Raw genomic sequence first — 13,424 nt, forward strand, 5'->3', positions numbered from 1 at the left:
TGTTGCGACAATAAGAGTGCCATCTATATCGCAAGCAATCATACTTTTCATGAACGTACGAAGCATATCGAAATGGATTGCCACTATGTTCGTGACGAATTTTTACGAGGAACTATTGCTCTGCCATATGTCACTTCAGAATATCAGTTGGCAGACTTCTTCACCAAAGCTCTTCCAGTTCCTCGGTTCATGTTTCTTCTCGGCAAACTTTCCGTCCTTCCCCCGTAAAGTTTGAGGGGGGGTGTTAAAATGTACCTATTATATGTATATATATACATATATATATATATATATATTCTGTTTATTACATCAATACCCGATAGGGGTATTTTTGTAATTTCACAGTTGTTTTAGAAAACAACTATTTTTTTCCTTTTTGATCAAATGTAATTTTTATTATTTATTTTTTTATTTTTCTTTTTATTATTTTTGAGGACCAAAAGGGGCTCCAACATAGAAGTCGTTGGAGCCCCCAACGGTCACAAATGTGACCGTTGGGGGCTCCCAACGACTCTATGGGAGCCCCCTTTTGGCTCTCCTTTTGAGGCCCTTTGGCCCTCCTTTTTCCTCCTCCTTCTCTTGTATAAATAGGGGTGATCCCCTTGTGTATTTTTATCTTGGAGAGCTCCTCTCTCATTTCAATAAGAGGCTTTGTATATTGTTGCCTTCTTAAAGGCTTGTGCTTGTATTGTCCCTTCGTGGACTTGTGATATTTTCTCTTTTATTCATTGTTGTATGTGCTTGTATGCACTCTTTATATTTCCGCAATATCTCATTACAGTACCAAGCACATAGAGATTGAACAACATTTCATTCGTCAAAAGGTTGAAGACGGGGTCATTTCTCCAACATATATTCCTACATCACAACAGGTGGCGGACTTGTTTACTAAAGGACTTACAGGCGAGCACTTCTGGACTTTGAAGAACAAGTTGTGCATGATTCATCCCCATGCCCAACTTGAGGGGGGCTGTTAAGAAGACACATTTGGATTGGATCAGATCTTGATCCAATCCATAACACCGCCTAAGGCACGCGCCTCTAGGCGGTGGCATACTTGTAATTACATTCTTTTTTATTATGTATTTTGTAAAATGTACATTTTGAGTATAAATAGAATGATACAAAGGGGGAGAAGTATTCTGCGCCCCTACTTTATCTCTCCTCTCTTCCTCTCTCTCAGGTTTTCCTATTTCCCTCTCTATCTCTCTCTTTTGTTACAGCCCACATATATCAAAATCTTACAATTGGGAACCAGACACCACATCCAATTTGACTTAACTGGCAACTGATCTGGACCAACTTTATGCCAAGGTCTGACTGCTCATTTAGGGCAGCAGGCTACTAGGACTATTTGGTTAATCGGCCAAAATAGGCTGGCCTAGCTTGATCAGTTAGCACCCCAGAATGGAGGGTTAGTTGGCAACTACCAAGCACAAGTTAATGAAGCCAACAGCACTTTGTAGCCTTCATCCAAGGGATGATCAAAATGAATGGCTCTGGAAAATGTCCCTTTACCTTGCTCTCAACATGTTTAATCTAAAAACCATTGTTTACTCTACAAACCAGTCAAGATCATGGTATACAATGATCAAAAGCTTCATAGGAAATCCAAACAATCTCTCTATCACAAATGGTATGAAATCTTATTGGATGTGATAACTGGATCATTAAAGTCACACCATCACAGGCTGGCTTTTATAATGATAGCTCCCTGCTTGACTGTCAAAACAAAAAGAGGAGAAAAGGGGGAAGGGAGGGTGGGGAGAAGGGAATGGAGCCCACCACACTTGACTAGCATAAGAAAAAATTGCTTGTGCATGACATGGCTTTACGTGTATGAGTGACACAAACACATGCGCGCGCACACACACACACACACACACACACACACACACACACAGAGAGAGAGAGAGAGATCTTTGGAACAATGGAAAGCATTTTAACATATTTTCTTTATCAACTATTTTCCCATCAGTTCTAAATAAAGATCAATATAACAGAATAAAGTAATGTGGCATTTTCAAAATTCAAACCAAGAGAAAAATATCATTAATGAACAGATTTGTTTAAACACACATGTTATTTAAGCTGAAACAAAGTGAAGAGTCAGCCTTATAGTAAGAAATCCGATCTTCTCCTATCAAGGTCTCGGCAAAAACTATTAAACCGTTTAACCTGCTAGAAAATTTCTCACAAAGATATGACAAAAAAGGTCAGCAAAGAAGCTGAAAAAATGTTCATTAGAACAAAAAGCCCATCCAATCGCTTCAAACTAAGATGCATTACATCTTATAATGAATGCAAAACACCAAGCTTTTCATAGGCCCACAGAAGAATAGAAAACCTACACACATAGAGAATACAGAAGTAAAAATGATTAAAAAAATTTATACCTCAAAATATACGACAACAGAATGAGAATGACAGTTGCTACATGATGAGACATTGATACCCCAAAGTCAGAACGCCTTGTCTCCCAAAATATCAGAGCGAATATGGAGTAGGTATAAAACCCAGCAGCATACATATATAATGCTTTCAGCTTCAACCTATGCATTGATGACAAAGCATTAGAACGGTATGATCCATACATGTGAAAAAATCAGTTACAAGCTTAAGTGCCGGAAAAGGAATATCTGAAAAGTTCTTTATAAAAGTAACCTACTTTATTTTTTGGTCTGGCCAGACCTGCTCACCAGGACCAACCCAAAAGTACCTAGTGTTTTTGAACCATGGTTCATTATATGTCACTGATAAAGCAAAAATTTCAGCAGAAAGAAAATAGGCACACTTCCAAGCAGACTCTTTGAACTTCTTGAGCCGTTTTTTCGTTTCATCAACCTCAGAATCCAGCAACCCCTGACGCACATGAATGCAATACTGCTTTCCCAACTTCTGCAATAGCCCAAAAATTTTGCAACATAATCCAGATGAATTGTAGAAAAATGTGTGGAAGAAATTTTTTTGCCAGTCCAGTCCACAAAAAAGCAACAGAAGCTCAGGAAATAATAAAATCATGATAAAAGTAGTTTACTAAGAGAAGAAAGAGAAGATAATGTCAGGAAGGGTGTGTTAATTAATTTGTGCAGTGTAGGACATGATTAAATCCCAAATTGAAAGACAAAGTGAGGCAAGACAAATATGTATCCATGGGAAAAGTAAAAGCACCAATTTGAAAAAGTATCTACTACACTTAGCAAGTTGCAGCACTCTTTTAATGGTTTCTTTAGGGAATGTTAAGGTGCCTGTGTAGTCAAATAAAACATGTGGACATGATTACGCAGATAGCAGATATGTACACATGATAACATACATATTCAAAGCATTTTAATATTTTACAGATTCCATCATCAAGGATGAGATCTGAATGGAATTTGGATAGTTGACTTCTAGACTCCATCCAAAATCAAAATCTTCGCAGAATCATACTAACTGGGCCAAAGAATGAAATTTTCCATTGAAGCTATTAAATAAGACATTCCTCTCGTAAAATCGTGCCAGATATTGGATCGCTCTGTTGAGCATCCGAATGTTTAAATCCTACATGTTGATTTCTTCTTGCTGATGAGGCGCTATACCAGGATTTGTTTCTTAAGTTACACATTGCCCCTCAAATACTATCATCCCTGCATTTCCTGTGGTCAACAATTTTCTTTGATTAAGCCACATATGATATTGCTGCCTTGGCTACCCAATGAAGTTTTTCTTCCTTTCTATTTTGTCAAAATCAAACCCGTTAGTTGGGCTTCAACCGATTTGTGTTACTTACAATTGATATAAGACTTCCACTATTTCACTGAAGGAAATTTCAAGCTCCATCACTTAAAATTCTCTGCCATTAGATAAAATTGGAAGTAGTCCTTGAGAAATCAAATCATGCATGGCAACTCTCCTAAACAAAATTCACTAAAAAATTCTCTGCTTGTGCTTGATTTCAAGGAACCCTACATAAGGCTGGTGATTAGAGTCATATTTATTCAAATGGGTTTTGGTCGTAGACTCGTATAATATCAAACTTTACCAGAAAAGAGACACTGAAACAGAACAAAACCATACAAAAACCAAACAAAAGAAGTAAACCCATCGATCAATCGAACCAAGAAGCATGTATAGCATTGGTAAGCATCCAAACTGCTTGAAAAAAAAAAGAATAAAGAATGGTAGCAGAAAACCATTAAAACACAGTATAAACGATCATATATACGAACCAAATCAATATATTTTAGAAAAAATGAACAAGTGGGTAGGGTTTAGGCGGCAATTTGTGCGCACCTCGAACACAAATCTGTCGAGAAAAAACCTCACGAATGGGAAGAAGATAGCAAGGAATGGCAAGCAGACAAAGTCTTCGTAGACGGGGTATGATTCCTTCTCCCATTGGATACTATCGAACCACTTCAAATCCACCATGTTCGCGGAAGAAAAGACGAAGAACCCGCTATGAGTTTTGCAACATCCAACAGATTCAGACGCTCACGATCCGCATCAGAGAGAGAGAGAGAGATCTATGAGTTCGAGGATGATGAAGAAGCACCGGTATGGAATTGCTGACTAGACTTTCTCCATCAAAGAGCGTCTAATAATTCTACAAATGACAACAAATAAAGATCAAAGAGCATGTGTTTGCCCCCCGAAGTTACTGGAGCAAGAAGAACGAGGACAGAAGAAAGAAAAAAGGTACAATGCCTTTTAAGGCCGTTTTTTTATGACACCTTCGGCGAAAAACAAACACGAGGTACACAGGAAAAATGGGACGCTTGGCTGCTTTACTCATTTTTTCCTTGAAAATCTATTCACACCTTTTTCCATGTAAGTATTTTTTAAGGATTCCTTTTTTTTATCTTCAAGACAAGCCAGGGGTTGGGCGGAGCCTGTCAATTAAACCACCCCCCCCCCCCCCCCAAAAAAAAAAAAAAAAATCATTAGTTTGGTATAGGGGGTGCCCGACCGAATCCGATGTCCCCCGAACCGATTATACCCGACCCGATCCGATTTTAGTAGACCCATGGGTTCAGGCTGACTCCATAATATAGACCCATAATGGAAACGGGTTGGATCTTGGGTATTTCAAATAAAGACCTGAACCCATTTAAACCCGACCTAAATGGTTCTCCATATTGTAAAACCGAACTGACTCAAACACGACCTGATTATGTATCTGACCCATTTTATTCTTAAACAGACTTGAAACCAAACCCGCTTCATACCCGAACTCAAAACAATTATGTACCCAAACTTGTTCTAGAATTAGTAGTATGAGGAAATAACTAAAATAATTAGTAAATATTATGTTATATAATCAATTAAATATTTAAAGCTATTGATAAACTTAAAATTAATATGCATTTCCTTTAGTAATCAAAACTTTAATTCAGTTTTTTCCGTAGATACTTTTCTATTGCCCTACGGTCATATGAATTGTTGGGTTGAAGTGAAGCCCAATTCTAAATAATAATATTGAAGAACTCATTGAATTTAATATATTTTGAATTTGATATATCATTAATGACTTTTTATTTTAACTTAAAATGATTGATTTGTATGAAAATATCTATTTAATATTCAAATTTTTGGTATTATTTAGAATAGTTAATAAACTTATCATTTGTTAACATATAATCTTCTTGAATAGTTGACTCCATTAATTTACATAATTTTTTATTGGTGGGTAATTAGATCTAGAATACCAATCATATCAGGACTCGAGTTGAAACCCGAACATGTTAAGACCCAAATCCATCATCCCTGAACTCGTTAATCCTTATGGGTCTACTTTTTTCAGCCATATCCAGGCCTGAGCCTGTCCCAAATTAAAATGGGTCTATTAAAAACCTAACGTATTTGTACCCGGCCTGGTACATACCCCAACCCATTAATCCTTATGAGTCCACAATTTTCAGCTGTACCCGAACCCGAAATAGGCTGGATCAGGTTTGAGTTACTTTTAGATCCAATTTAAAATCGGGTATGATAATATCCAAATCAAACCCGACCCGGTTACACCCCTAAGTAAAACGGGGAGCCAACACGAGGGTTGGTAAAAGCCCACTCAGCTGTTTCGAATTCTCCCCGAGGCCCGAAGGATACAACACTGATTTTCTCATTTGGCAGGGTAGGAAGATTGTACTTGAAATCTCACAAATTGGTTCCTAAGCATAGCTACAAGCTAAGATATCTATAAATAATTAAGAATATCTAAAAATACTAGAAAAATTTGAAAAAACAGAAAACATCCAAAAATTAAATAAAACATGAAACTAACTCAAAATACAATTATCAAACAAAACTTTCTTAAATCACCTGTTTATATATAGACGAGGAGTTGTAATCTTAATAACTCAACTTCTTATTTTGATAAATACTAGTCCATATAAGTTTTTAATCTTGACAAAACTTTTTACTTCAAATATGAATCGGTTACATGGATCAAATATCTATTACAAAATTGACACATAAAAAATGATCCCAAAATACAAAAATGAATCCTGATGAACTCTATGAACCCTGAGTAATATCTTCTTTCCACATAAAAATTGAAGAGTTTGCACTTCCTCAATACAAAATCCAACTTTCTTGATGTAAATAAATCTTTTCATGTTAAGCGCGGCCCAGACCCGTTTGGAGCTCAGCTCATCGGCTTTCAGCATGACCCAGCTCATTTAATAATAAGCTGGGTTTAAGCCCAGCTCTTAACGGGCTCAGGCTTGAAAGGAAACCCATGGCCGGGTCCATTGGCCCAATGGACGAATGTTCAGTGGGTCTGTTCAGCTCGACCCAAATCCATTTGCAAGTTATTTTTAATTAAGTTAATAAATTAATTCTTATAAGATACAAATACAATGAATTAAATAAAATTATATAAAATTCAAATCAGTTCATAACACCAACCCATTTTTTTTTTTAGTTTTTATATAACTAATGAATCTGGTTAGGTAAATTATAACTCAGTAATTACCAAGTTATCGTGTGGATACTTAATTATCTCTAGTTTTCATATTACCAAGGCAATTAATTAGCTAGATTAGGTCCATCGGGTGGACCCTATAACACATGGGTCGACATGAACCTGACATATTTATAAAGTAGGTTGAGTTTTGACCCGGTAGCTAATGAGCTAGAGCCTAAAACCTTGACGCAAACCTGGCCCGACCGGTTGCTCACCCCTACCAGCTGCTATCAAGAGTGACTAGGTCTTTGAGATTGCACATCCCTAAGCCCAACTAACTAGATGGGGTTTTGTTGAATCTTGAAAATCATTCCATAAGAAATCATGCATAATTTTCACTATTTTTTCAACCTTCGTTGGTAAGTGATATATCCTAATTAGGGATGGCAGTGGGGCGGGGCGGGGGACAAGGTCTCCACCCCCGCCCCGCCTCAAGATTTTATCCTTCACCCCTGCCTCCATCCCCGGCGGGGATGGATTTTATCCTCCACCCCCGCCTTCATCCCCGTTTCATGTCCTCCATCCCCGGTTCAAATGGGGATGAGGCGGGGATATTGTGGGGAAAAGTGGTTGGGGCGGGGTTGTGGAGGGGATCGTGGCGGGGACGGGATGGGGCGGGGCGGGGAAAAGTGCACGTCTATCCCCGCCTCCATCCCCGGACGGGGATGGATTTTAACCTTGTCCCTGCCTCCATCCTCGTTTCATACCCTTCATCCCCAGTCTAAACGGGGCGAGGCGGGGTGGGGCGGGGCCCCGCTTTCCCCCGGTCCACTGCCATCCCTAATCCTAATCTTAAATCCTAAATTCTAATCCTAAATATTATAAAAGCAAAACCAAGGATAATAGATGCAAAAATTGAATGATATATAACTTTTTCTTAATTGACATTCATGTAACGTGAGGATGTCATTAAAAGCTTGCATGGTCATTCGTAGAGTTTTTATTAAAAAAGAAAAGGTTTTACTTACACGGCACATTATAATTTTTCAAAAGTTATAATGACTTGCTCTCTCAACACACGTCTCTTTTAAGTCTCTTTCTCTTCAACTTTTTTTAACAGCGTGGTAACTCTCTCTCCACCTACTTGTCTTTTTAAAAGCCTCTTTCTTTCTCTCTTCTCCTTTTTAACAAGCTTAAATTAAATTGTGGTAAATCTCTCTCTCTCTCTCTCTCTCTCTCCACCCACTTGTCTCTTTAAAAGTTTCTTTCTCTGTCTCTACTTTTTATTAATAGCAATAAATCGTGGTAACTCTTTCTCTCTCTATATATATTCACCCACTTGTCTCTTTAAAAGTCTTTTTCTTTCTCTCTCTCGTTTTTTAATAGCCATATGTTATGTTCTCTTTCTCTCTCTCTCTGCACCAACTTGTCTAAAAGTCGCTTTCTTTTTCAATCTCTTTTTTACTAGTCATAAATCGTGGAAACTTTCTCTCTCTCTCTCATGTTCTTCTTATTAATTGCCTACCTGTCATTTGTTTTTTTAGCTATCAAACCATTTTATGTCATACACATTTTTAGTTGGGAGCTTTTATGACATGTACAATTAATTGAGACGTTCGATAGGATCATTCTGATTTACTTTCTCATTTGAATGAGAAAGTGAATCTGATTTGTATAAGCAGCAGAACAGAAAAAATTAAGCTGGGAGTCACTTTCTATCTTGCTTGAGATTCAAAATCACATGGAACCTCAGATAATCTCAAGCGAATTAGAAAAAGTGATTCTGAATCATGTTGTTTTTTGAAAGGAGCTGCTGAACGTACCCTAATTATGAAAGGCAGGTATATGTTTTACTTGGTTAGCCTTTAAATTAAGAATCTGTATTGAGATCCAACCCATCAAAAATCAGTACTGCATGTCCTATCAAATTTTTCCATTGCAACGACATGCCTTCTACTATAGATCTTATACATCTCAATCCATTCATGCAGTACCCTCGATGATAAAGTAATTAATTATTTATATGAAAAAAGGTATGTAAATAATTAATTTTTAACACTTTTTGTATGTAAATAATAAAAAATTATTTATTTATATTTTTCATCCTAATTGTCAACAAAATGCTTGGTTAATCTTTTTAGGGTTTTAATATTCATTTATAAGTGGTATAAAAGGGTAAATGCCTGGTTTAATATTTTTTATAGACATGTTTTTAAGAAAAATCAATTTATTTTATATCTAAACAATTTTATACATTTATTAATTTTATTTATTTTTATTATAAAATTTTGACATGAACTTTACTTATAGAGCCCGACCATATGACATTCTAGCCATCTGTTCAAGCAATGTATTTCCAAAATTTGACAAGTCAGGAAACTGAATAATGGAAGCTTTGAGCCCGAAAAAATTGATTGGCCAAAGAAAACCGACATATTGCATAGGGCCCAGCCCTGTGGGCAGGGTCCTAGTCTAGGAGTTTTATGCTGCCGATTTGATGACAGTAGGTATGACAGGCTGAGCCAGCACGATCAGGTCTTCCTGGCTGGTGCAGTTTGTTGGGGTTATAAATTCAAAAAGAAAACCGGTGCAATGAGCACGTCGAAAGATGGCTGCCAACTAGGGATGGCAGTGGACCGGGGGAAAGCGGGGCCCCGCCCCGCCTCGCCCTGTTTGGACCGGGGATGAAGGGTATGAAACGGGGATGGAGGTGGGGACGAAGGTTAAAATCCATCCCCGTCTGGGGGTGGAGGCGGGGATGGACGTGCACTTTTCCCCACCCCACCCCGTCCCCGCCACGATCCCCGCCCCGACCACTTTTCCCCGCAATATCCCCACCCCGCCCCGCTTCATCCCCGTTTGAACCGGGGATGGAGGACATGAAACGGGGATGAAGGCGGGGATGGAGGATAAAATCCATTCCCGTCGCGGAGGCGGGGCGGGGGTGGAGGATAAAATTTTGAGGCGGGGCGAAGGTGGAGACCTTGTCCCCCGCCCCCGCCCCACTGCCATCCCTACTGCCAACCCCCCTTTCCTTTTCAGATCCTTTTTTTAGTTGATTTCTCTTGTAGCCATTTCATTAATAAATTTTACTTGCCTTTCCTCTCGAAACCCATTAGCAACTCATTAATAAATTTTACTAGCCGTTGATATTTCCCCTTTTCCATATCACCCAAATCTACTTGGCCAGGAGGGTTAAGTTAAATTTGCTAATGTCATGAATACCCAATCCCTCAAACTCACTAGGCTTTGGGATATCATTCCAACAAACCAAAGCTTTCGAGGGACGTGCTCATTGCACCTATTAACCTTTCTCTCAGTCATATCCTCATTCCAATTTATACCTTATCAAACCTAGATAGAGCTCCAATATCCAAAATGAACCGAGTCAAAACTAGGCCAATCATTATTATGGATTGATCTCAATCAGTTTAGACCAGGTCGACCCTCAAAGCCTAATTCAGTGTCTGCCGGAACTGCTTTCCGTAGGTCTCGGGATCAATTTCTATCATGGTCCAAAGCAAGACAAGAGTTGTTATATAATAGATCCTGATCTACGGTTGCCCACGTGGCCAGCGGGGAGGTTGTTAAGGTTTTAAGTTATATAATAGATCCTGATCTACAGATAAGAGATGAGGTTAACTGTGAGGAGTTCTTCTAGAGAGAGAGAGAGTTATTGGGAAGAAAATATTCTATCAAAATCGTGCAAAAGTGATTGGAGATGAGGCAAATATGCTTGATTTCCTCAAACTGATTGAACGACTAAACTGGTTTGTCCGTCAAGAGATGAACGACTAAACATGTTTGACTATCTTCTAAAAATAGGATATTGGATAGACCAGACTAGATGACTGAACTGGAGTAGCCGTTGAAGGTCGGATGACGGAATTGAGATAGTCGTCTGAAAGGGACACGGCAAATGATGGATCGGTTGGACGGCTGAACTGAGATAGTCGTTCAAGGTCGGACAACTATAAATTGAGATAGCCATCCGGTAGGGACAAACTGTAGGTTTTTTCATGTTGTCTGTTTTGTGAACTCCAACCTGCAGCTTGATTCTTCTAAAAATATTAGTATTTTGGGCATTTTGAGAATCTTGAGAAGAAATATAACAATATAAGCAAGTTAATATATACATTTGCCGGGTTTTCCATTTGTATCTATGAGATTATGCAAACCCAAGTAGATAAAACTCAATTGAAACTTGATCTAAAATGAGTTCCCTTAAGACCTATTGAAGACCTTCTTAAAAACCTAGATCTAGTTAATGCAAATTTGGATCTAGAACCACTTAATGAGTCTAAACCAATTCTATTAGATCCACCAAAACCTATCTTAGAATTTGTAGACCAATCCTTAAATAAACCTAATTTAGACCTGAACTAAAGCCAATTAGGTCCAACTCAAAGCGAAGTTTCTCATACTAGGTCCAATTCCATCTTTATGACAGCTTCAGACCGGTTCATACTTCTACTACATTAATTTGATCCAAATTAACATAAAGACACACATGATGGCTATGGATGGTTCAGGAATAACATTTTCCCTTTTCTTATGCATTTTGGATCAGATCCAACATGACATCTTTTGCTTAAGGAGAAAATTTAAAAAAGGCGCAATCAAAGAATACTTGAAGATGGGCCTTGTCTAATCCGGGGAGAATGATACAGCGCGCAAGATGCAATTTGGGTTCATACGGTCCATTTAAACCTATTTTGTATTTTTTGATTATTTATATAGGTCTTTTTTGTATTAGGAACTTATCTAAATCAATGTCTATCAAAATAGGAAGATGAGTCATTAGGATTACAATTCATCTATACATATACATAGATGAGTGACTTAAAAGAAGCTTATGGTTGGTTTGAGAATTGCATTATATATTGAATGTTTTTCCTAAAATTTTCAGTTTTTCTAGGTGCTCAAATCTATTTCTAGATAATTTAGTCTATAGTTATGCTTTGGTATCAATCAACGGAGCTTCAGTTTCAGGAACAACCTTGTTGATTTCCCTGCGTCACGAAGTTTCAAAAACATGAAAATTCAAATTGCATTACACTTCTGAAAATTTAGAAACTTTTGATAACAAGCAATCTGGTTCAGGTCCAGGTTATGTCGGTTCGAGAAAAAAAAAACACAAATCCGATCCACATAACTTGGAGGGTATTTAGAAATTGTCTTGTATATACATAAGAAAACACTCAGCTCAGTTAGTCGGATCAGATATTCGACAAAAATCATACCCGAAACTCAACCCACGTGCTACTTGGGTTGGGTTCTGATCCGAATATCTACGGTCTGTTTGATTGCTTGTCCAAGCTTGGACAGAACACATGTTCTGTTCAGAACAGGAACAACTGTAGTTGTCTAGTGTTTGTTTCGATTGGACAAGGACATGCCTTCCTTGTGTCTGGCATTTGATTACTTGTTGTGCGGACAGCTTGGGCATATATGGATAATGGGTTGGATAACTTTGTTTCAGATAGTAAGACCTGATCTGTCCCACCATGAGTGTTTGACCATGTTTATTATGGATTTTAGCCTCAGATATGGATATATCAGAATGGATACAAATACCAAAAAAGTATAAAATTATGTAATTTGAAGAAAAAATAAGAAATTATATTTTTTCATATAAAATTTTAAATATAAAAAGCCCTAATCAAATAAAGCTCTAATTTGAAAAGCCCTAATTAGAAAAACCTTAATTTCAAACCTTAATTCAAACTCTAGGTTTGAGCCGGATCAGATACATTAGACAAACCATTGACAGCCTGAGGCCCAACTAGGTTAATGACATGGTTCAAACAAATTGCACCCTAACACTATACATCGAAAGTTAGTTGGCCGGCCTAACTTGTATGGGTATCCAACCCAAACCAAAATAGCAACCGAAATATTATCTCTGGATCATTTGGAACCTGACCGGTATCATGTTGGGTTTGAACCCAACCTATGTAACAAATATCACGAGATTTATAAAAATCTCGCAATAATATTGTGAGAAACTGACTGAAATTTTAAAACGGCAATTTCTTGCGAGATTTTCAAACAATGACAAATATCATGATATTTACGGTTTTAGCATACATTTATTGCGAGATTTTTATTTTTAAATGTGTTTTATTTATACTTTCTTATAAAAAAATATTTTAAAATTTTAAAATTTATTTTTTATTGCTGATATTTTTCCAAAAAATGTGAGATTTATGAAAATTTTCAAAATCTCCCGAGTTTTTTACTCCAAAGATTTTGTCGTTTTTAACTTTTGACACTATGAATCAGAGTCGTACATGTGTTTTATGGGCCTGAGGCGAAAAGAAAAAATGGCCCCCCTATTAATAGTAGGAGTTTGGGGGCAGCGCCTCCGATTTTTTTTTTAAAGAATCAAATTAACAATAAAATTTGCATTCACATTAAACAAATATAATATTCTAAATATTTATATTATATTAAATAAAAATGTATAAAATATTTATATAAAATATCTAAACAATACTCGTTTGATTGTTTTAGAGGCAAAAATAGTTATCAA

At 37.3% G+C, this 13,424-nt stretch overlaps 1 protein-coding gene across 4 annotated transcripts in view; it reads right to left on the reverse strand.

The window, feature by feature from the left end:
* Positions 1 to 4,661, reverse strand: part of LOC149848052 (ceramide synthase 1 LOH3-like) — a 29,820-nt gene extending 25,159 nt beyond the window's left edge. Inside the window, exons 1-4 of one of the 4 annotated variants that reach the window (XM_090016208.1) lie at positions 4,276 to 4,661; positions 2,795 to 2,898; positions 2,669 to 2,719; positions 2,397 to 2,552 (exon numbers count right to left, since the gene is read on the reverse strand). In XM_090016208.1, the coding sequence (XP_089872334.1) occupies positions 2,397 to 2,552; positions 2,669 to 2,719; positions 2,795 to 2,898; positions 4,276 to 4,413 (449 nt within the window). In that variant the 5' untranslated portion in view covers positions 4,414 to 4,661. Of the gene's footprint in view, positions 1 to 2,396; positions 2,553 to 2,668; positions 2,899 to 4,275 lie in introns of all 4 variants that reach the window. The other 3 variants (XM_090016265.1, XM_090016138.1, XM_090016068.1) reach the window with 3 other exon arrangements.
* Between the last annotated feature and the right edge of the window lie 8,763 nt (positions 4,662 to 13,424).

Source organism: Nuphar pumila, chromosome 1 (assembly GCF_984573655.1).
Source record: "Nuphar pumila chromosome 1, dmNupPumi1.hap1.1, whole genome shotgun sequence".
In the NCBI taxonomy this organism is placed as follows: domain Eukaryota; kingdom Viridiplantae; phylum Streptophyta; class Magnoliopsida; order Nymphaeales; family Nymphaeaceae; genus Nuphar; species Nuphar pumila.